Genomic DNA, 22,109 nt, shown 5'->3' with positions numbered 1-22,109 from the left:
ATTTTGATGAGTATTTTCACTATATGCCACCACTGCCTTCGGCCTGAAGGGCTGCTGTAAATCTGTAAATCCGCTTTAAGTATTAAGTATATTCCTCATACATATTTTCCTTTTCTGATCTTCATGCTTTCAGTATTCTATCTGTGGCTTTCATCATTGTGACTAGGATGTGACTTGGGGTGCTATGGGGGGTCTTTTTTGCTTGATACTCTTGAGGCGTCAAAGATATGGATGTATCAGCTCTGGAGACTTCTCACCAATGATGTCTTTGACTGTTGCTTCTTCATAAGGGTTTTCTTCCTGGCTCTCTGGGAACCCAATAAGTCTTAAGTTGTTCCTGCTGAATTTATTGCAAAGTTCTATTATCTATTAATTTATTTTGAGAATTTTTTCCATCTTCTGTGTGTTTATTTCAAGACTCTTTTTTTTATCTTCTGCTGTTCTATGGAAGTGTTATAAAGTTCATCTTACAGCTCACTTCTAGCTATTAATCTGCTGGTGAAGCTGTCCAATGAGTTTTTATTTCACCTACCAACTTTTTTAGTTCTATTATTTACTTTTTAAGTTTTCTCATTTCTATATTCATATCCTCTTGAGTTTTATTGACTGTTTGTTCTATGATTTCTTTGAATTCCTTGAACATCTTTAACATTTTCCCCTACGGTCCTTATCAGAGAGGCTTTACAAGTGACTGATACTACTTTAGAACGACCATCTTCATGCACTAAATCTGGTGGAGTTTTTCATTGATTTCCCATTGTGACATTTTCAGTGTGGTAGTGGTGCTTTTTTGTGGGGGAGGGAGCTACACCTGGTGGTTCTCAGGGTTTATTCCTGGCTCTCTGCTTAGAAATTTCTTCTGTATGTCTGGGAGACCATAGTCTGCAGGGGATCAGATCAGGTTTCTGCCGTGTGCAAGGCAAATTTCTCTGTGCTATTGCTTTGGCTCCAGTGGTAGTGGTTTTGTATGTTTTGCAGTGAAGCTCATTGACTAGAAAAATCTTGGGCACTGACCCAGGTGAAAATGCTGGATGACTCCACCGCTGATATGTCAGCCTGCCTCTGTTTCTCGGGATAGTGGCTGGTAGAGCCCAGCTGGGGTGGCTGAAAGATGCCTACCCTTTTCCTGGTGCTTATCTTTCACTTCAGGCACACTGACCTGTGGTGAATAGACTCTGTTGAGTCAAAGAGAACTTTGCTGTCAGACTGTCAGTTTGCCTCTGAAAAGCTATTTAAAGCTCAGCCTTTTTTTGTTTTGTTTTTTGTTTGTTTGTTTGTTGTTTGTTTTTGGGTCACACCCGGCAGCGCTCAGGGTTACTCCTGGCTCTACACTCAGAAATTGCTCCTGGCAGGATTGGGGGACCATATGGGATACCAGGATTCGAACAACCATCCTTCTACATGCAAGGCAAACGCTTTACCTCTGTGCTATCTCTCCGGCCCCTAAAGTTCAGCCTTTTTAAGTGGCTAAAATAAGTGAAAAAATAAAATTAGTAACCAAATAATTGACTAACTCAGATTTTCTTTCTGTTAAAACAGTAATATTGCCAGTAGTTTATTTAATTTTGTACTATTTTGATCTAATATGTAGTTCAAAAATTTTTTAGTTTATCAGGAATTTTAACTGCAGATAAAACTTTAATAGATTCTAATAATTCTAATAATTTAATAATTCTAATAAATTTTAGGGGGAAAGTTGTGATAAGGGTCAAGGGATAACATGAGTTGATGCTTTTGGAGCCTTGACATTCTTTGGGTGGGGTTCATAATCTGGTCTTCATGAGATCCATAGTGAAATTGAGTCTGTAAATGGTGTCAAACCCCATAAATAAAATGTTTGTGAAAAATATTCCTTAACTTTTATATTCTTTGTAAAATAACGATAACCTTCCAAAAGGATAGAGCCTTGTTGGTTTACTTTTCATTCAGCTACATATCAGACCATCTGCTCTTGTTAATCGACATTAAGTTGTTCAAGTAATTGGTCATTGCTTTGCCTTTCACTGCTCCCACTCCTAATCACCATATTTGTCTTATAAACATATGTATTTAATTTATGGATATATGACACCTTTTATAAAAAGAACAGGTTTCTTTCTTATATAACCCCCAAAAGAAATACCACACTCTATACTGTAATAATTTGTGGCAAACCATATACATATATACATATACAAAATAGTATACTAGTATGCCAGTGGCTGTTCCAGGGGTAAATGTACCTCCACAGACCAGTTTAGGAGTTGACTTGGATTCTACTATTATATATGTAGTTTTATATATCATTTTCCCTTTTAGAATCAACAAAAAAACCCAATACTATATATGAGCAAGACAACCATAAGTGATTTTCCCTAAAGTTAGAATTTAGTGTGATAGAAGCTTGTATCCTCTCAAGGAGAATCACATTAATAACAAAGTTAGTCATCAAATTCTCATTTCCTTGAGGACAGACAGATTCAGGCCTTCTTGGTGTAACATATAGGTTAAAGAACTCAAAAGATAGCAAAGTCGTAATGTACAGGTGACTTTCTTGACCTACAAACAGAATCTCCTCTAGAATTGAGAAGACAGGAAAGAACCAAATGTCAAAGAAATGTAATTTATAGGGCCATAGTGATAGTACAGTGAGTATGGCATTTGCCTGACATGCAGTCAACCCAGTTTCAGTCCCTGGCATCCCATATGGTCTCCAAAGCCCTTCCAGTAGTAATTCCTGAGTACAAATCCAGGAATAATGCCTGAGCATCACCAGGTGTGGCAAAAATTTAAAAAAAAAAATCCTCAGTTAACATTGAGTTTTTTTTAAGTCTCCTTATTGCAAGGCACCAAGTAAAGCTTTACGTACACCCAGTTTGATACCAAATAAGGCACTTAGAGCCTAGTTTCCTGATCTAGAAAACAAACAGTGAACCAGGGACCAGAGAGATAGCATGGAGATTGGGTATTTGCCTTGCATGCAGAAGGACAGTGGTTCAGGTCCTGGATCCCATATGGTCCCTCGAGCCTGCCAGGAGCGATTTCTGAGCATGGAGCCAGGAGTAACACCTGAGCACTGCCAGGTGTGACACAAAAAAACAAAAAGAAAATAGTGAACCAAAGAATTTCTGTGTCTTCCTCAGACACAGAAGAATTTAATTCTTAAATTTCTGAACCGTATTTGACTAAAAATACTACTTGTTATATTTTATAAGTAGTAATGATACACATCCTGTTGTTTAAGGTTGGAAGAGATGCTTCTATCCATGTGTGGGATACTCAGACTCTAAAATGTTTGTCATTGTTGAAAGGACAGCACCAAAGAGGAGTATGTGCCCTTGATTTCTCAGGTAAGTTCATTGTTCTCTAGAACCCTTGACAGACAGTTACATATTTACCTGGGCACTTTGTTTTATTTTAGTTTTTAAAAATATTTTCTTTTTATCTGAGTTCTGCTTAAGAAGAAGTAGACCTCTTATATCAGTTTCCGAACCTGGGAGAGAAAAATTAATACTGTGAATTCTCCTCATACACAAAAATGTGATGCTTAGATTACACTTCCTGGGCTGAAGAAATAGTATATTGGGTAGAACACTTGCCTCTCAAGTGGTTAACCTGAGTTTGATCTCCAGCATTCCATATGATATCCTGGGTCTGTCAATAGTGAATCCTGAGTGCAGAGCCACAAGTAGCCCCCCACATACACATAATTATACATCCTTTTCTCATTTTCCTTATTTCCTCGCTCTCAAGTAATTACCTAAAGATCACACTGTGTTCTGCATTTGCCTGTGTGGTTTGAAACCCAGAGCAGCTGTTACTGTTGACAGACTTAGTTGTCTGTCATTGCCAGCAAATGTCTGGCAATGACTCAGAATATCTCTCTCCAAATAAGTGGGAGCATGGCACTTGCACTTTAAAATATAAAGAAATGTAGGAAGACCTACAGACTCTCTACAAAGAGCATTTTGTGACATTAATGTTTTTAAAATAAAATTAATATAGAATAAAGGTGACCCTTTATATCCTTAGTTTATCAATTGAACACAGTTCTACAAAAGTACTAACTGATAAATGTCATTTTCATTAGCATAAAACCATTTTTTGTTTTTTGTTTTTGGGCCATACCCAGTGGCACTCAGGGGTTACTCTTGGTTCTGTGCTCAGAAATCACCCCTGACAGGCTCGGGGGACTTTATGGCATGCCGGGAATTGAACCTAGGTCAGCTGTATGCAAGGCAAATGCCCTACCGCTGTGCTGTCACTCTAGCCCCATAAAACACACGCTCTTAGGTAGAATTCAAGACTAAGACTCTAAAGATATTTTTAGCTAGAATATTTTAATGAAACTAGTTATGCAAATTAAATCAGTACAGAAAAAACCCAACTTTGCTTCAGAAAACTGAATATGTCATTTCCAGTCTAAATTCCATTCAGATATTTAGTATGTACTATTTATTATATGTTTATTATCATTTCTCAAATTCTATGATTTCACATTCCATTCTCTCTGCTGTCTCTCTTCCTACTCCCCTTGTTCAAGTCCTCATTTCTTCTCCTTTGTGCTAGTTATCTAGTAATTCTGGTCTCTTATTCTTTTTTTTTTTTTTTTTTTTTTTAATTTTTTTTTTATTTAAACACCTTGATTACATACATGATTGTGTTTGGGTTTCAGTCATAAAAGGAACACCACCCATCACCAGTGCAACATTCCCATCACCCAAGTCCCAAATCACCCTCCTCCCCACCCAACCCCCGCCTGTACCCTAAACAGGCTCTACATTTCCCTCATACATTCTCAATATTAGGACAGTTCAAAATGTAGTTATTTCTCTAACTAAACTCATCACGCTTTGTGGTGAGCTTCCTGAGGTGAGCTGGAACTTCCAGCTCTTTTCTCTTTTGTGTCTGAAAATTATTATTACAAGGGTGTCTTTCATTTTTCTTAAAACCCATAGATGAGTGAGACCATTCTGCGTTTTTCTCTCTCTCTCTGACTTATTTCACTCAGCATAATAGATTCCATGTACATCCATGTATAGGAAAATTTCATGACTTCATCTCTCCTGACAGCTGCATAATATTCCATTGTGTATATGTACCACAGTTTCTTTAGCCATTCATCTGTTGAAGGGCATCTTGGTTGTTTCCAGAGTCTTGCTATGGTAAATAGAGCTGCAATGAATATAGGTGTAAGGAAGGGGTTTTTGTATTGTATTTTTGTGTTCCTAGGGTATATTCCTAGGAGTGGTATAGCTGGATCGTATGGGAGCTCGATTTCCAGTTTTTGGAGGAATCTCCATATCGCTTTCCATAAAGGTTGAACTAGACAGCATTCCCACCAGCAGTGGATAAGAGTTCCTTTCTCTCCACATCCCCGCCAACACTGTTTATTCTCATTCTTTGTGATGTGTGCCATTCTCTGGGGTGTGAGGTGGTATCTCATCGTTGTTTTGATTTGCATCTCCCTGATGATTAGTGATGTGGAACATTTTTTCATGTGTCTTTTGGCCATGCGTATTTCTTCTTTGTCAAAGTGTCTGTTCATTTCTTCTCCCCATTTTTTGATGGGGTTAGATGTTTTTTTCTTGTAAAGTTCTGTCAGTGCCTTGTATATTTTGGAGATTAGCCCCTTATCTGATGGGTATTGGGTGAATAGTTTCTCCCACTCAGTGGGGGGCTCTTGTATCCTGGGCACTATTTCCTTTGAGGTGCAGAAGCTTCTCAGCTTAATATATTCCCATCTGTTAATCTCTGCTTTCACTTGCTTGGAGAGTGCAGTTTCCTCCTTGAAGATGCCTGTAATGTCCTGGAGTGTTTTGCCTATGTGCTGTTCTATATATCTTATGGTTTTGGGGCTGATATCGAGGTCTTTAATCCATTTGGATTTTACCTTTGTACATGATGTTAGCTGGGGGTCTAAGTTTAATTTTTTGCAAGTGGCTATCCAATTGTGCCAACACCACTTGTTGAAGAGGCTTTCCCTGCTCCATTTAGGATTTCCTGCTCCTTTATCAAAAATTAGATGGTTGTATCTCTGGGGAACATTTTCTGAGTATTCAAGCCTATTCCACTGATCTGAGGACCTATCCTTATTCCAATACCATGCTGTTTTGATAACTGTTGCTTTGTAGTACAGTTTAAAGTTGGGAAAAGTAATTCCTCCCATATTCTTTTTCCCAATGATTGCTTTAGCTATTCGAGGGTGTTTATTGTTCCAAATGAATTTCAAAAGTGTCTGATCCACTTCTTTGAAGAATGTCATGGGTATCTTTAGAGGGATGGCATTAAATCTGTATAATGCCTTGGGGAGTATTGACATTTTGATGATGTTAATCCTGCCAATCCATGAGCAGGGTATGTGTTTCCATTTCCGTGTGTCCTCTCTTATTTCTTGGAGCAGAGTTTTATAGTTTTCTTTGTATAGGTCCTTCACATATTTAGTCAAGTTGATTCCAAGATATTTGAGTTTGTGTGGTACTATTGTGAATGGGGTTGTTTTCTTAATGTCCATTTCTTCTTTATTACTGTTGGTGTATAGAAAGGCCATTGATTTTTGTGTGTTAATTTTGTAGCCTGCCACCTTGCTATATGAGTCTATTGTTTCTAGAAGCTTTTTGATAGAGTCTTTAGGGTTTTCTAAGTAGACTATCATGTCATCTGCAAACAGTGAGAGCTTGACTTCTTCCTTTCCTATCTGGATTCCCTTGATATCCTTTTCTTGCCTAATCGCTATAGCAAGTACTTCCAGTGCTATGTTGAATAGGAGTGGTGAGAGAGGACAGCCTTGTCTTGTGCCAGAATTTAGAGGGAAGGCTTTCAGTTTTTCTCCATTGAGGATAATATTTGCCACTGGCTTGTGGTAGATGGCCTTCACTATATTGAGAAAGGTTCCCTCCATTCCCATCTTGCTGAGAGTTTTGATCAAGAATGGGTGTTGGACCTTATCAAATGCTTTCTCTGCATCTATTGATATGATCATGTGGTTTTTATTTTTCTTGTTATTGATGTTGTGTATTATGTTGATAGATTTACGGATGTTAAACCAGCCTTGCATTCCTGGGATGAAACCTACTTGATCGTAGTGGATGATCTTCTTAATGAGGCATTGAATCCTATTTGCCAGGATTTTGTTGAGGATCTTTGCATCTGCATTCATCAGTGATATTGGTCTGTAATTTTCTTTTTTGGTAGCGTCTCTGTCTGGTTTAGGTATCAAGGTGATGTTGGCTTCATAAAAGCTATTTGGGAGTGTTTCTGTTTGTTCAATTTCATGAAAGAGTCTTGCCAAGATTGGCAGTAGTTCCTCTTGGAAAGTTTGATAGAATTCATTAGTGAATCCATCTGGACCTGGGCTTTTGTTTTTCGGCAGACATTTGATTACTGTTTTAATTTCATCAATGGTGATGGGGGTGTTTAGATATGCTACATCCTCTTCCTTCAACCGTGGAAGATTATAAGAGTCCAAGAATTTATCCATTTCTTCCAGGTTCTCATTTTTAGTGGCGTAGAGTTTTTCAAAGTAGTTTCTGATTACCCTTTGAATCTCTGTCATATCAGTAGTGATCTCTCCTTTTTCATTCCTGATACGAGTTATCAAGTTTCTCTCTCTCTCTTTCTTTGTTAGGTTTGCCAGTGGTCTATCAATCTTGTTTATTTTTTCAAAGAACCAACTTCTGCTTTCGTTGATCTTTCGGATTGTTTTTTGAGTTTCCACTTCGTTGATTTCTGCTCTCAGCTTTGTTATTTCCTTCTGTCTTCCTGTTCTTGGGTCCTTTTGTTGAGCATTTTCTAGTTCTATTAGCTGTGTCATTAAGCTACTCAGGTAAGCTCCTTCTTCCTTCCTGATGTGTGCTTGCAAAGCTATAAATTTTCCTCTCAGTACTGCTTTTGCTGTGTCCCATAAGTTCTGAGAGTTTGTGTCTTTATTGTCATTTGTTTCCAGGAACCTTTTTATTTCCTCCTTGATTTCATCTCGGACCCACTGGTTATTGAGCATGAGGCTGTTTAACTTCCAGGTGTTAAAGTGTTTCTTCTGAGTCCCTTTGGAGTTCACAAATAATTTCAGAGCCTTGTGGTCAGCGAAGGTAGTCTGCAAAATTTCTATCCTCTTGATCTTATGGAGGTATGTTTTATGTGCCAGCATGTAGTCTATCCTGGAGAATGTCCCATGTACATTGGAGAAGAATGTGTATCCAGGTTTCTGGGGATGGAGTGTCCTATATATATCCACTAGGCCTTTTTCTTCCATTTCTCTCCTCAGGTCTAGTATATTCTTGTTGGGTTTCAGTCTGGTTGACCTGTCCAGTGTTGACAAAGCCATGTTAAGGTCCCCCACAATTATTGTGTTGTTGTTGATATTATTTTTCAGATTTGTCAACAGTTGTATTAAATATTTTGCTGGCCCCTCATTCGGTGCATATATGTTTAGGAGAGTGAATTCTTCCTGCTCTACGTACCCCTTGATTAATATAAAATGTCCGTCTTTGTCCCTTACAACCTTCCTGAGTATAAAGTTTGCATTATCTGATATTAGTATGGCCACTCCAGCTTTTTTATGGGTGTTGTTTGCTTGGATAACTTTTCTCCAGCCTTTTATTTTGAGTCTATGTTTGTTCTGACTATTCAGGTGCGTTTCTTGTAGGCAGCAGAAGGTTGGATTGAGTTTTTTGATCCATTTAGCCACTCTGTGTCTCTTAACTGGTGCATTTAGTCCATTGACGTTGAGAGAAAGAATTGTCCTGGGATTTAACGCCATCTTTATTTCAAAATTTGGTGTGTCTTTTGGGTAGTCTTGTCTTAGATTAGGTCTTTCAGTTTTTCTCTTAAGACTGGTTTTGTGTCTATGAAGTTTCTGAGCTGTTTTTTGTCTGTGAAACCATGTATTCTTCCATCAAACCGGAAAGTGAGTTTTGCTGGGTATAGTATTCTGGGTGAAGCATTCATTTCATTCAGTCTTGTCACAATATCCCACCACTGCTTTCTGGCATTGAGCGTTTCTGGTGACAGGTCTGCTGTAAATCTCAGGGAAGCTTGCTTGAACATGATTTCCCCTTTTGATCTTGCTGTTTTCAGAATTCTGTCTCTATCTGTGGGATTTGTCATTGTGACTAGGATGTGTCTTGGGGTGGTTTTTCTGGGGTCTCTTTTGGTTGGTACTCTTCGGGCATGCAGGATTTGATCACATATATTCTTTAGCTCTGGAAGTTTCTCTTTAATGATGTTCTTGACCATTGATTCTTCCTGGAAATTTTCTTCCTGGGTCTCTGGGACTCCAATGATTCTTAAGTTGTTTCTGTTGATCTTATCATAAACTTCTATTTTCGTCTGTTCCCATTCTTTGACTAATTTTTCCATTGTCTGCTCATTTGCTTTAAGTTTTTTGTCCAATCTCTCCTGCTGTATGGAATTGTTATGTATCTCATCTTCCACAGCACCAAGTCTATTCTCAGCTTCTGATACCCTGTCCCAGAGCTTATCCATTTTGTCATTCACTTCGTTTACTGAGTTTTTCAGGCCTGTTAGTTGACATGTTATTTCAGTTTGGAGTTTTGTCATTTCTGCCTTCATATTTTCTTGGTTCTTATTAGTGTTCTGTTCAACTCGATCCATGGTTTCTTGGAGTCTGTTGAGCACCTTCCATATTGCTAGTCTAAAGTCCTTATCTGAGAGGTTGATTAGTTGTTCAGTCATTATCTGGTCCTCAGAATTGTCATCTTCATTCTCTATGTCTGATGCTGGCCTGCGCTGTTTCCCCATTGTCACATTTGTATTGTGGGTTTTTCTACGTGTTGTAGTGGTATTCATTGTCTATATGATGTAGGCAGCACACTCCTCTGGCTCCTCCCTTTCTGGATGGGCTGACTTGCCTCTAAGGGAGGGGAGTCCTCCGTGGATGAAGCCTCACACTGGGTCAAATCTTAGGCCCGAGCATGCAACAGAGAAGACAGTCCAGAGAGAAATGTTTGCTTCTGTGATATAGCGCCGTTCTTAGTGTGATTTTTCCTTCTTGTTGCAATGGAGTTCTTTCCTTAGAAAGAGTGCACGGCCGCGTAGCGAAGCGGAGCGGCCGTGCTCCTCTGAGCCTCTTTTTGCCCCACTCGCAAGAGTTTCACGCAAGAGGACAGTAGACAGACATAGACAGGTCACACTCACAGTCTTTCACAGCTGAGCCCCACTGGGCCGGTGTACTTTCGCGGATTTTCCCCGCCTGGTGTCACACACAGGGAGCCAGCTTTTGCAAAGGATAGCCGGTTTTTATGCTCTGAAGTCCCTCCCTGAAAATGGCGTCTGGGCGAGCGAGGTTTCTGGAGGCTCTTTTTGCCCCACTCGCAAGAGTTTCACGCAAGAGGACAGTAGACAGACATAGACAGGTCACACTCACAGTCTTTCACAGCTGAGCCCCACTGGGCCGGTGTACTTTCGCGGATTTTCCCCGCCTGGTGTCACACACAGGGAGCCAGCTTTTGCAAAGGATAGCCGGTTTTTATGCTCTGAAGTCCCTCCCTGAAAATGGCGTCTGGGCGAGCGAGGTTTCTGGAGGCTCTTTTTGCCCCACTCGCAAGAGTTTCACGCAAGAGGACAGTAGACAGACATAGACAGGTCACACTCACAGTCTTTCACAGCTGAGCCCCACTGGGCCGGTGTACTTTCGCGGATTTTCCCCGCCTGGTGTCACACACAGGGAGCCAGCTTTTGCAAAGGATAGCCGGTTTTTATGCTCTGAAGTCCCTCCCTGAAAATGGCGTCTGGGCGAGCGAGGTTTCTGGAGGCTCTTTTTGCCCCACTCGCAAGAGTTTCACGCAAGAGGACAGTAGACAGACATAGACAGGTCACACTCACAGTCTTTCACAGCTGAGCCCCACTGGGCCGGTGTACTTTCGCGGATTTTCCCCGCCTGGTGTCACACACAGGGAGCCAGCTTTTGCAAAGGATAGCCGGTTTTTATGCTCTGAAGTCCCTCCCTGAAAATGGCGTCTGGGCGAGCGAGGTTTCTGGAGGCTCTTTTTGCCCCACTCGCAAGAGTTTCACGCAAGAGGACAGTAGACAGACATAGACAGGTCACACTCACAGTCTTTCACAGCTGAGCCCCACTGGGCCGGTGTACTTTCGCGGATTTTCCCCGCCTGGTGTCACACACAGGGAGCCAGCTTTTGCAAAGGATAGCCGGTTTTTATGCTCTGAAGTCCCTCCCTGAAAATGGCGTCTGGGCGAGCGAGGTTTCTGGAGGCTCTTTTTGCCCCACTCGCAAGAGTTTCACGCAAGAGGACAGTAGACAGACATAGACAGGTCACACTCACAGTCTTTCACAGCTGAGCCCCACTGGGCCGGTGTACTTTCGCGGATTTTCCCCGCCTGGTGTCACACACAGGGAGCCAGCTTTTGCAAAGGATAGCCGGTTTTTATGCTCTGAAGTCCCTCCCTGAAAATGGCGTCTGGGCGAGCGAGGTTTCTGGAGGCTCTTTTTGCCCCACTCGCAAGAGTTTCACGCAAGAGGACAGTAGACAGACATAGACAGGTCACACTCACAGTCTTTCACAGCTGAGCCCCACTGGGCCGGTGTACTTTCGCGGATTTTCCCCGCCTGGTGTCACACACAGGGAGCCAGCTTTTGCAAAGGATAGCCGGTTTTTATGCTCTGAAGTCCCTCCCTGAAAATGGCGTCTGGGCGAGCGAGGTTTCTGGAGGCTCTTTTTGCCCCACTCGCAAGAGTTTCACGCAAGAGGACAGTAGACAGACATAGACAGGTCACACTCACAGTCTTTCACAGCTGAGCCCCACTGGGCCGGTGTACTTTCGCGGATTTTCCCCGCCTGGTGTCACACACAGGGAGCCAGCTTTTGCAAAGGATAGCCGGTTTTTATGCTCTCCTGGTCTCTTATTCTGTCTCCACTTCCTTCACTCTATTCTGCCCACTTCTCAGCCTTCTGGAAGCATTTACATTGCCACCACTGACTTCTCTTGAGTGATCTGCTACAGTTTTTGATCCATTGGTTGGCCATTCATGGACTTTCTCAATGAAGTCTCAACTTTCTTCCCAGCATTTATACCCACAAATTTACTTATACTCTTACATCTAACTAGCTACAAAACCTAGATGCCTTCCCATCAGTCTTTGGCCTATGTTTATTTATTCATACTGTTCCCATACATCTTTTCAAGTCTATCATGTTTTAAGATAGAGCTGAAAATGGGTGGCGCTAGAAGTAAGGTGTCAGCCTTGCAAGCGCTAGCCAAGGAAGGACCGCAGTTCAATCCCCTGGCATCCCATATGGTCCCCCCAAGCCAGGGGCAATTTCTGAGTGCTTAGCCAGGAGTAACCCCTGAGCATCAAACGAGTGTGGCCCAAAAAACAAAAACAAACAAACAAAAAAAAAGATAGAGCTGAAAGTTTTTTATTCTATTCTTTCAGGAGGAAAGTATCCTGTCCCTTCTTCATCTATTAGCCCATTATTGTTGTTGCTCTTTTTAACTCCTCTCAGTCCAATATACGCTATGCTTTTCACATATAGTAAACTAGTTGGCAGCTAAGTACCTATTTTTGTTTCCAACTGCTTCTCCAAAAGTATCATGATGGATGAATGAACAAATGAAGTTTTGTCTAACAAATTTCTCTACTTTCACTCTTTCTATTAGAAACTCAGATAAATTTCCTGATAAGTAACATGGTGCATTAACACTTAATAAGTGCTGACTTTTAGTGGACTCAAAGTCAGCAGCTGAGGAATCTGTGGAGAGTACTCACAGAGAAGGCACTGCACCAGATTACACACACCCTTAGGAAACTGAGTTACACCTCTTCATCTTCCTTCATCTAAAAATAGGAGTGGACCACAAATCCTGAAGATTCCTCTCAAGTCTAATACTCTGTCCCATGAGAAAGAAAGTTTCTGGGTTACTAACCTCTTCTTTTCTCCAGTACCTATTTTTTTATAAGAAGAGATACTATAGTTATAAAACTAAACTTGGACTCAAAGCACGTTTTGTTTATATCTCCAAGAGCCACCAATGCTCTACAAAGTAGATAAAACTACCATTGTGCAGATGTTATTGCCTCTCACAATTCAAAACTAATCTTGTATTTCAGTATAGTATCATTGTTCCAAGTTTTTTTTTCATTTTTGTAATAGGTGCATTCTCACAGATGGTAATAATTACTATTTAGTATGAGTTGTTATATCAATGTTTAAAGTTACTCAGCAATTTATGTTTCTGAATTTGCAAACACGAGATAAACATTTCACACTCTGCACTAATGGACATGTAAGGGAGAAAAGTTAAAGAACACTACTTGGCATACTAAATGCCAAGTGAAAGCCCAAATAACACACCTGATATATTTGAACACAAAGTCCAAAACTTGCAGTTTGATGAAAATAAAGGTTTAAAGTAGGTGTGCTAGGCTAGAGAGTATATCCCATGTGGTTCCCTGAGCCACACAGGAGTGATTTCTGAGCACAGAGCCGCAAGTAAATCCTGAGCATTGCTGAATGTGACCCCCAAAACAAAACAAACATAATAAACTAGATGTACTGTGTATTCTTGATAATATGGTAAAATCTAAAAGTAGGCCAAAATTTGAGTTCAAATATAATTATTTTCAAAGATATCAATAAAATTTTTTTAAAATTCTGCTCTTAAGTAGTCAGAGTGCTCTTCCAAAAAATTATTTTTCTAGAAGATACATAATTTTGGGGGGGGTTTTGGTTCATACCCGGCGGTGCTCAGAGGTTACTCCTGGCTGTCTGCTCAGAAATAGCTCCTGGCAGGCACGGGAGACCATATGGGACACTGAGATTCAAAACAACCACCTTAGGTCCTGGATCAACTACTTGCAAGGCAAACACCGCTGTGCTATCTCTCCAGGCCTGAAGATACATATTTCTATGAAAATTATGTATGCTATATCAAAGTGAAAAGTCATTCGAGTTTGAAAACTTAAAAAAATAAAACCTAAGTATGTGTTACATTATGGAGAAACTAATATTTTTTTTGTTTTGTTTATGTTTTTGAGCCACACCCAGTGGCACTCAGGGATAACTCCTGGCTCTGCACTCAGAAATCGCACCTGGCAGACTCAGGGAACTATATGGGATGCTGGAATCAAACCCGAGTAGGTCGCGTGCAAGGAATATATTCTTTGTTTGTTTTTTTAGTCTTGGGGCCACCCATAGTGGTGCAGGGCTTATTCCTGTTTCTGAGATCAAGGATTACTCCTGGTGGGTTTGGGGGACTATATAGGGTGCTGGGGAATTGAACTTGAGTCAGTTGTGTGTAAGGTAGATAGATGCCTTACCTGCTGTATTATTGCTATGGGGTTTTTGTATACAAAAAGTTTAATCTTTGTTTTTTAATATATAAATGGAATTTTTGTTTAATACTGCATTCTTGATTATACAGAGAACAGTCACTACAAAAATATATTTATTCAAACAGTGTGTTATTTATTACTATAGAGAATTTTATTCTTGTCTCAGAGTTTAATGTTAATGTTTTGACAAAAAGTAAAGCCAGTTTATAGTTTAGGAAAGTATTAATATTTAGGACTGTTCAAGAAAAACAAGCACTTTTGTGTTGACTTGCTAATGGTTACATGTGTACAGTTGGATTTGTGGTCATATGATACCCTCTGAAGATGTGGGCTGAGACGCTTTATTTCTGTTGAGAGTACTTTGTGTCAGATCTCTAGTCCTAACCATATATACAATTCACCTGGCCCCAAATAGAAAGTCAGAATTGGGCAGTGTGGCCTGGCAAAAAGGTTAGCACTGGCAAGAGCTGTACCAGGATTTCTCCTTCATAGTTTTACTTTCTTCTACCTCTGCCCTCCAATAGGACATATGAGAATATTAACATGAGAGTTTTATCTGGAGTGCCTAACTTATTTTCCTACTTTCCTAGTTCTTCTGACCAAAGCAAGTACCTTCAGCTACTTTTTACCTCTAATCTTCATATAAGTAAGGCATACATATGGTTGTGCATGGAAGCTGGCTATATTGAGACACCTCTATTCTAGCACAACCAGAATCACCATTAACCAGAAAGGGATATGGAGCACTTTTCTTTTGGAAATTAATAGAAAAGAGAGTAAGAGGGTGGTTCAGTCTTAATCATAATGAGAAGATAATTGTTTTTCTGTTTAATATGTAAATAGGAAACCTACATAATTTATTACTGAGCTTGTGGTTCTACCTATGTGCCTCAATAACCCTCATGTCTGTCTATCTCATACAAATGAGATAATTTGGTGAGTATCCTGTGAGTGGATTAATAATATGCTTGTCTATTATTAGAGAAAGAAATGATCCTAGTAAGTAAAAGCAGGCAAAATTAGGAAAAAGGTAAACTATTAATTATAGGGACTTGGGTTAATCTACACTTGTCACTTCTTAAAAATAAAACAAAAAAATAAGATATTTTCATAAAAATTCATTTAGCAAATTTATACTATAAATTTGGCAAACAAGAAGGAATGAGTTCACATTATTTCATATAATTAAGACATATAATTAAGATAATTGGTAAATTATCACTGTCAAAGGAAAACTGAATCATCTTTGCTTCTGTGCTTGCAATAAAAGAAAGTATTTCACATGAAGAGGAATATATGGAGATAATATGAAGATAAGGTTTTATACTGATCCTATAAGGGAATCTCTGTGAATTAATAGGTTTCATTGTGCTCAATTCTGAAAATCCATACAATTTGGGGATCACTCAATAGGGGGAGCAACTTCTAATTCTCTAAATAAAAATATTTCTTTATAATTTGTCCTTTACGCTTGACCTTAAGTGTCTTCAGATTATTTTGGACCATATTACAAAATATTCACAGTTAATACATACTGTGACTTTCTAGATTTGAAAAGACATTACCTAGGTTCTAAGAATATGACTAATAATAAAAACTACAATAACTTGCAGGTCAAGGAGCAATAGATTTTCAAAGCTAAAGTCAAGCCTTGCAGAGAGAAATGAAAACTGGGGGGAAAAATATCAGAAGATAGCGAATTATATTTTATGATTGTAATGATCTGCAGAAAGATCCTGCATTTTCTGAATTTAAGAGAAAAGGGTACCATCTAAAAGAAATCCAAATGAAAATACTCTAAGACACATCCTAATCAGAATGATGAAAAAATCCATAGATAGAGCAGGATCAAAGTAGGAAATCATATATAAAGAAAAAATATACTTAAGATTTACAGCAGATTTAACAACAACAAAACCCAAAGGCAGTAGTGAAATATGATGGAAAAAATATTAATAAGATGAACACCTCATTAAAATCTGAAGGAATTATACACAGCTTCACAGATAAGCAACAACTCAGGACCTATATAGTCTCAAAAACAACTTTAAAAGAACTGAAGGGGGTTACTTTAAGACCTTACAGCCAGGGCCGGTGAGGTGGCACTAGAGGTAAGGTGCCTGCCTTGCAAGCGCTAGCCAAGAAAGGACCGTGGTTTGATCCCCCAGCGTCCCATATGGTCCCCCCAAGCCAGGGGCAATTTCTGAGCGCTTAGCCAGGAGTAACCCCTGAGCATCAAATGGGTGTGGCCCGAAAAACCAAAAAAAAGAAAAAGACCTTATAGCCCTACAAACTTATCAAACTTCCACAAAAAGATGGCACATAAGTTCTATATATTCTCTCAATGTCAATGGACTAAACATACCAATCAGATATAAAGTGGGGAAAACATTAAAAAATAAACTAATATTCTGCATCCTTAAAGAAACACATTGGAATAATCAGACAAATACAGACTCAAAGACAAACATTGGAGACAATTCATCCAGCAAATAAATCCCTCAAAAAGTTGGAGTGACCATACCAATATCAGATGACACAGATTTCAGGCTCATAACAGAGAGGACCATTTTTAATCAAGCAGAAAGAAATTACATTGATAAATATACATATATATGCATACATATATATACATACATATATGCATCCAGAGAGTGGCCAGCAAAATACATAAAACACTATGATGGCAGTGTTAGTGAGTGAGAGAAATAGAAACCTGTCTTGAATACAGGCAGGGGGTGGGGAAGGAAGGAGATGGAGGGCATTGGTGGTGGGAATGTTGCACTGGTGAATGGGGGTGTTCTTCTTATGACTGAAACCCAACTACAATCATGTTTATAATCATGGTGCTTAAATAAAGATATTATTTTAAAAGAAAAAGGAAATAGGAAAAGGACAAGAAATGAATAGAAATTAGGAAGGAATTAATAAAATTTAGAGCAAAGGTGGGAATGTTGTCTAGTCAAGTCTTTTTAGAAAACATATGGATATTTTCTAAAAACTGGACATTGAGCTTCTATATGATCCAGCAATACAACTTCTATGGATATACCCTAGGACCATAAAAAAATACAACACAATACTCCTATATTCATAGAAGTTCTATGTACAATAGCCAGAATCTGGAAACAACCCAAGTTCCTGAGAACAGATAAGTGGCTAACAGAACTGTGGTACATCTACAAAATGAAATATTATGCAGTTTTTAGGAAAAATAAAGTCATGAAATTTGCTTATACATGATGGACATGGTGATTATGTAGCTGAATGAAATGAATCAGAGGGAGAGGGATAGACTGAATAGCTACATTCATGTGTGGTATATAAGAAAAATAAATGACAAGATAATAATAATATACTGAGACAGTAGAGATGAGTGCCAGGAGGACCAGCCCATAATATGAAGCTTGCCACAAGGACTGGTTAGTGCAATTAGAGTACTAACTGCACTGACAACTACCATGACCATGACAGTGAGAGAGAAGCATAATTTCTGTCCCAGACACAGGCAGGGGTGGGAGTGAAGTGGGGGACATTGGTGGCAGGAAAGTTGCACTGGTGAAGGGTGGTGTGCTTTCTATGATCGAAACCCAACTACAAATATTTTAGTAACCATAGTGCTTAAATAAAGAAATTATTAAAAAGAGAAATGAAAGGTGGGATTTCACAACAGTTACAGAAACTCAAAGGATATCAGAGATTACTTTGTGAATATTTATACCAAAAAATGGGAGAGCCTAGAAGAAAAGGATAAATTCTTAGGCTCATAACATTCCAAAGCTGAATGATGATGATTTGAACATTTAAACATACCTAACACTTTTGAGGAAATTTAAAGGGTAATCGATCTTGATTCTTCCCATAAAAAAAAGTTCAGGCCAAGATGGATTCACTAATGAATTCTTTCAAACCTTCAAGGAGGACCTACCACCTTTTCAGGATCTTTCAGGAAATTAAAGAAATAGAAACTTTCCCAGTTACTATAATGATAGTATCACCTGATACCAAAAGCAGAGACACCACGAGAGAGAGAGAGAGAGAGAGAGAGAGAGAGAGAGAATTCAGCCAGATACACTTGATGAATATATGCAAAAATCCTTAGCAAAAAACTAGCAAATATAATGCAAGGACTCTTCAAAAGGATCATACAACATGACAAAGTGGGATTCATCCTGGGCATTCAAGGATAGTTTAACATATGCAAGTCAATTAATATAATACACCATATTATTTAAAAGAAAAATTATATAATTGTATCACATGTAGAGAACACAGTTCACATGATTCAGCACAATTCATATAGAACAATAATTCTCTACAAATAACTAAAGCAATCCTTGGGAAAAATAACTCAAGTTCTAAAAATAGATAAGTGGGTAAAAAAAAACAAATCATGGTACAGCTACACAAAAGAATATTATTCAACTGTTAGGAAAACAAAGAAACCAGCAGAAATCAGCAATATAGAAACCAAGAAAACTGTACAAAGAATCAAGAAAACCGGGATCTGGTTTTTCTAAAGAACATAGACAAACCATTGGCAAGACTCAGATGGAAAAAAAGAGAAAATGCTCAAATAAATTGGATCAGAAATGAAAGGAGCGAAGTTACAACAGAATCCACTCCCCCAAATTCAAGCTCATGAGTGCTTACTATGAACAACTTGACCTATTAAGTTAGAAAATCTAGAATAAATAGACAGCTTTCTGTAAATATATAATTTACCAAAACTGAAAGATGAGAAAGTGGATAGTCTAAACAAATCAATCACAGACAAGGACAGAGAATTCTGGGCTGATTTAAATTGTCAAGGAGACTCATTGGGCTCATCAGAAGAGCCTACTTGGTCTCAGTTGCCTGATTCTATACTAATTTGGGCTTATACAATAAACTTATAAAGTTTCTTTTTTGCAAAAAAGAATAAAAGCAGTATGCATACCTTTTGGATCAGTTTTTGTCTGTTTTGGGGATAGATACCGATAAGTGGAATTGCTGATTCATATGGCAGATTACTTCTTAATTTAATCCTCCATACTATTTTCCACAGGGGTTGAACCAGGCAGTATTTGTTTTTTAGAGCCATAATTTTTTCTTCTCTTGATCTCATTTCTCCCAAAAAAGAGTAGACCATTGTGTTTGATTTATTTTGGAATACTTCTGGCATAAATGAACACATTCATGGTTTGGACATTGATGAAAGTTTGGTGTAGTCTTGCTAGATGTAGCAAATTATGAGACCCAATTATTATTGAATTTCAGATAAACCAAAAGTACTTTTTTCTTGTAAATATATCTCATTTTATAAAAGCATATTTTATGCAAAATATTCTTAAAGTCTAACTTTACTATGGAACAAACTTACATTCAGAAATTATGTTTCTGCTCTGAAATTACAGTTTAGCTAGGCTTATTTTATTTTACCTGGAAACTCTGGGCTCTAGCCTAGTCCTGCCTTCAAGTACCATTTGAGAACCTGAGTAAACTATAGAGAAGCATTTCATCACATATTGTATCTTTAATGTTGTTAGTTCTTTGTTGTCAAAGTTTTCCCAATGAACATATGTATGTTGAACTTGAGTCCCAAACAACTAGGATAGAACTGCTAGTTATTCACCTGGAGGTGCTTCTGTGAATCTAGTTTTTGAGGAGGCAGCAAAAAAAAAAAAAAAAAAAGACTTGCTAACTCTTTTGTCATGAAGAGGAAAGAAAAAAATTCTTTTGATTTCTAGTGCAACTATACATATAATATATTTGATTTTATTTAAGTTTTAGCATTTTTTAGCATGTTGCTTGAAATCAAGACTTGTACATGCTGACCTGCATCCCTGAGCTAGCTCACTGCATACCATTGTTGGTTGTTTTTTTTTTTTAAGTTTTGTTGCCTTTTAGCATTATACAAATTTCAGGTATGAATCACTGAGAAAATATGACTAGGTATATTCATATCAAGGTCCTAGAAATTTTGATGATAAATAAATGTATCTTAAGGTAATTCAGTTAAAGAATTTGAAGGGAAATGAGAGAGAGAGAGAGAGAGAGAGAGAGAGAGAGAGAGAGAGAGAGAGAGAGAGAGAAGAAACGTTTGCCATAGTGGCAGGCAAGGGGAGTAGAGAGGGTAGGAGGAAAACTGGAGAAACTGGTAGTAGGAAATGTACACTGGTGAAGGGTGTTATAAATCGTATGACTGGAACTCAATCATGAACAACTTTGTAACTGTGGGAAAAATCTATTAGGAATAAAGTTTAAATAAAGTAATTTTAAAAATACAAAAATAATTTATTTTTAAAAAGTAAAAATAGAACCAGAGAGATAGCATGGAGGTGAGGTGTTTGCTTTGCATGCAAAAGAATGGTGGTTCAAATCCAGGCATCCCATGTGGTCCCCCGAGCCTGCCAGGAGTGATTTTTGAGTATAGAGCCATGAGTAACCCTGAGCGCTGCTGGGTGTGACCCAAAAAACAAACAAAAAAAAAAGTAAAAATAATAAAATATTGAGAGTATTTCTAACAAAAAATTATCGATAGTTTCAAAATGCCCTGCAATAAATATATTATCTAAGAAACCAATAATGAATAAATTAAAATTTTTAAAATAAAATTAGCTTTGGAAAGAATTTTTTAAATTTAATTTAGTTTTAGTTGTTGGGAATTTTTTTTATCTTGGAGGGTTAAACCAAACCTAGATAGATACCAAACCTAGACTTTTTGGAGCTGAAAATAGACAAGGGTTCATAAAACCAAATGAACTTTAGTTATCAATGAAGATTTATCTACAACAAAATAAAAGTTTTTATGACTACTTGAAAAACTATTCCCCAGTCCTGTGTCTTAGCTTGAAATGTTGGATCAGTGAGTGTTTTAATTCAGCTACCAGTTACTCCTTTTAAGAAGCACAACTGGGCTGGAGAGATAGCATGGAGGTAGGGCATTTGCCTTGCATGCAGAAGGACGGTGGTTCAAATCCCGGCATCCCATATGGTCCCCCAAGCCTGCCAGGAGCAGTTTCTGAGTGTAGAGCCAGGAGTAACCCTTGAGCACTGCTGGGTGTGGACCTCCCCCCCAAAAAAAGAAGCTCAGCTAATATTAATTATTATTATGCATATTATTTAGTGATACTTCTGTAGGATATTTTTAAATGCATTTGAACCTAAATAGTCTCAAAGTAATTTTTTTATTTTTTTCCTTGTAGCATATAAAATGTTTAGTTTTAATTGTAGAAATGAACGTTTGATTTTTATGTTGTTTTCATACAGCCGATGGAAAATGTCTGGTGTCAGTTGGTTTAGACGATTTTCACAGTGTTGTATTTTGGGACTGGAAAAAGGGAGAAAAGATAGCCACAACAAGGTAAGAAATTGCTCAAACCTTACAGCATCTAGCCTATTATCATGGTTCAGTTAAAAGATTACATTCTATGGTAAAATTTTACCTTCAAATTCAGGTGAAATCCACTAAAGAAGCTTAACAACTGTGTAGTGTAAAAACATATTGTAAACTTAATGGTGGTAAACTTGATTAAAAGTTGTTTTTAATTAAATCATCGTGAGATACAGAACACAGTTAAAAAGTTGTTGATAGTAGAGTTTCGGTTATACAAGGTTCCAACACACATCCCTTCACCAGTGTTCATTTCCCACCAATTTCCCATTTACCCTCCTTGCCCCATCATTTCTCCCTCCAACCTTGCTTCTATGCCAGACACTCTTTGTCTCTCTGTCTCTGTCTCTGTCTCTGTCTGTCTGTCTGTCTGTCTGTCTCTTTTTTCTTCCTCTTCTTTTAGGTACCCTGATTTGCAATACTGTTACTGAAGGGATATTATTG

General features: G+C 38.3%; 1 protein-coding gene across 1 annotated transcript in view; it reads left to right on the top strand.

The window, feature by feature from the left end:
- The window catches only part of EML6 (EMAP like 6), a 358,600-nt gene that overhangs the window by 227,293 nt on the left and 109,198 nt on the right, over positions 1–22,109 (top strand). The window contains exons 15-16 of the mRNA XM_049784798.1: positions 3,224–3,329; positions 21,542–21,635. Coding sequence (XP_049640755.1) covers positions 3,224–3,329; positions 21,542–21,635 — 200 coding nt within the window. The remainder of the gene's footprint in view (positions 1–3,223; positions 3,330–21,541; positions 21,636–22,109) is intronic.

The sequence above is a fragment of the Suncus etruscus genome, chromosome 12 (assembly GCF_024139225.1).
Source record: "Suncus etruscus isolate mSunEtr1 chromosome 12, mSunEtr1.pri.cur, whole genome shotgun sequence".
NCBI classification, from domain to species: Eukaryota; Metazoa; Chordata; class Mammalia; order Eulipotyphla; family Soricidae; genus Suncus; species Suncus etruscus.
This window is presented reverse-complemented; position numbering and strand designations above follow the sequence as displayed.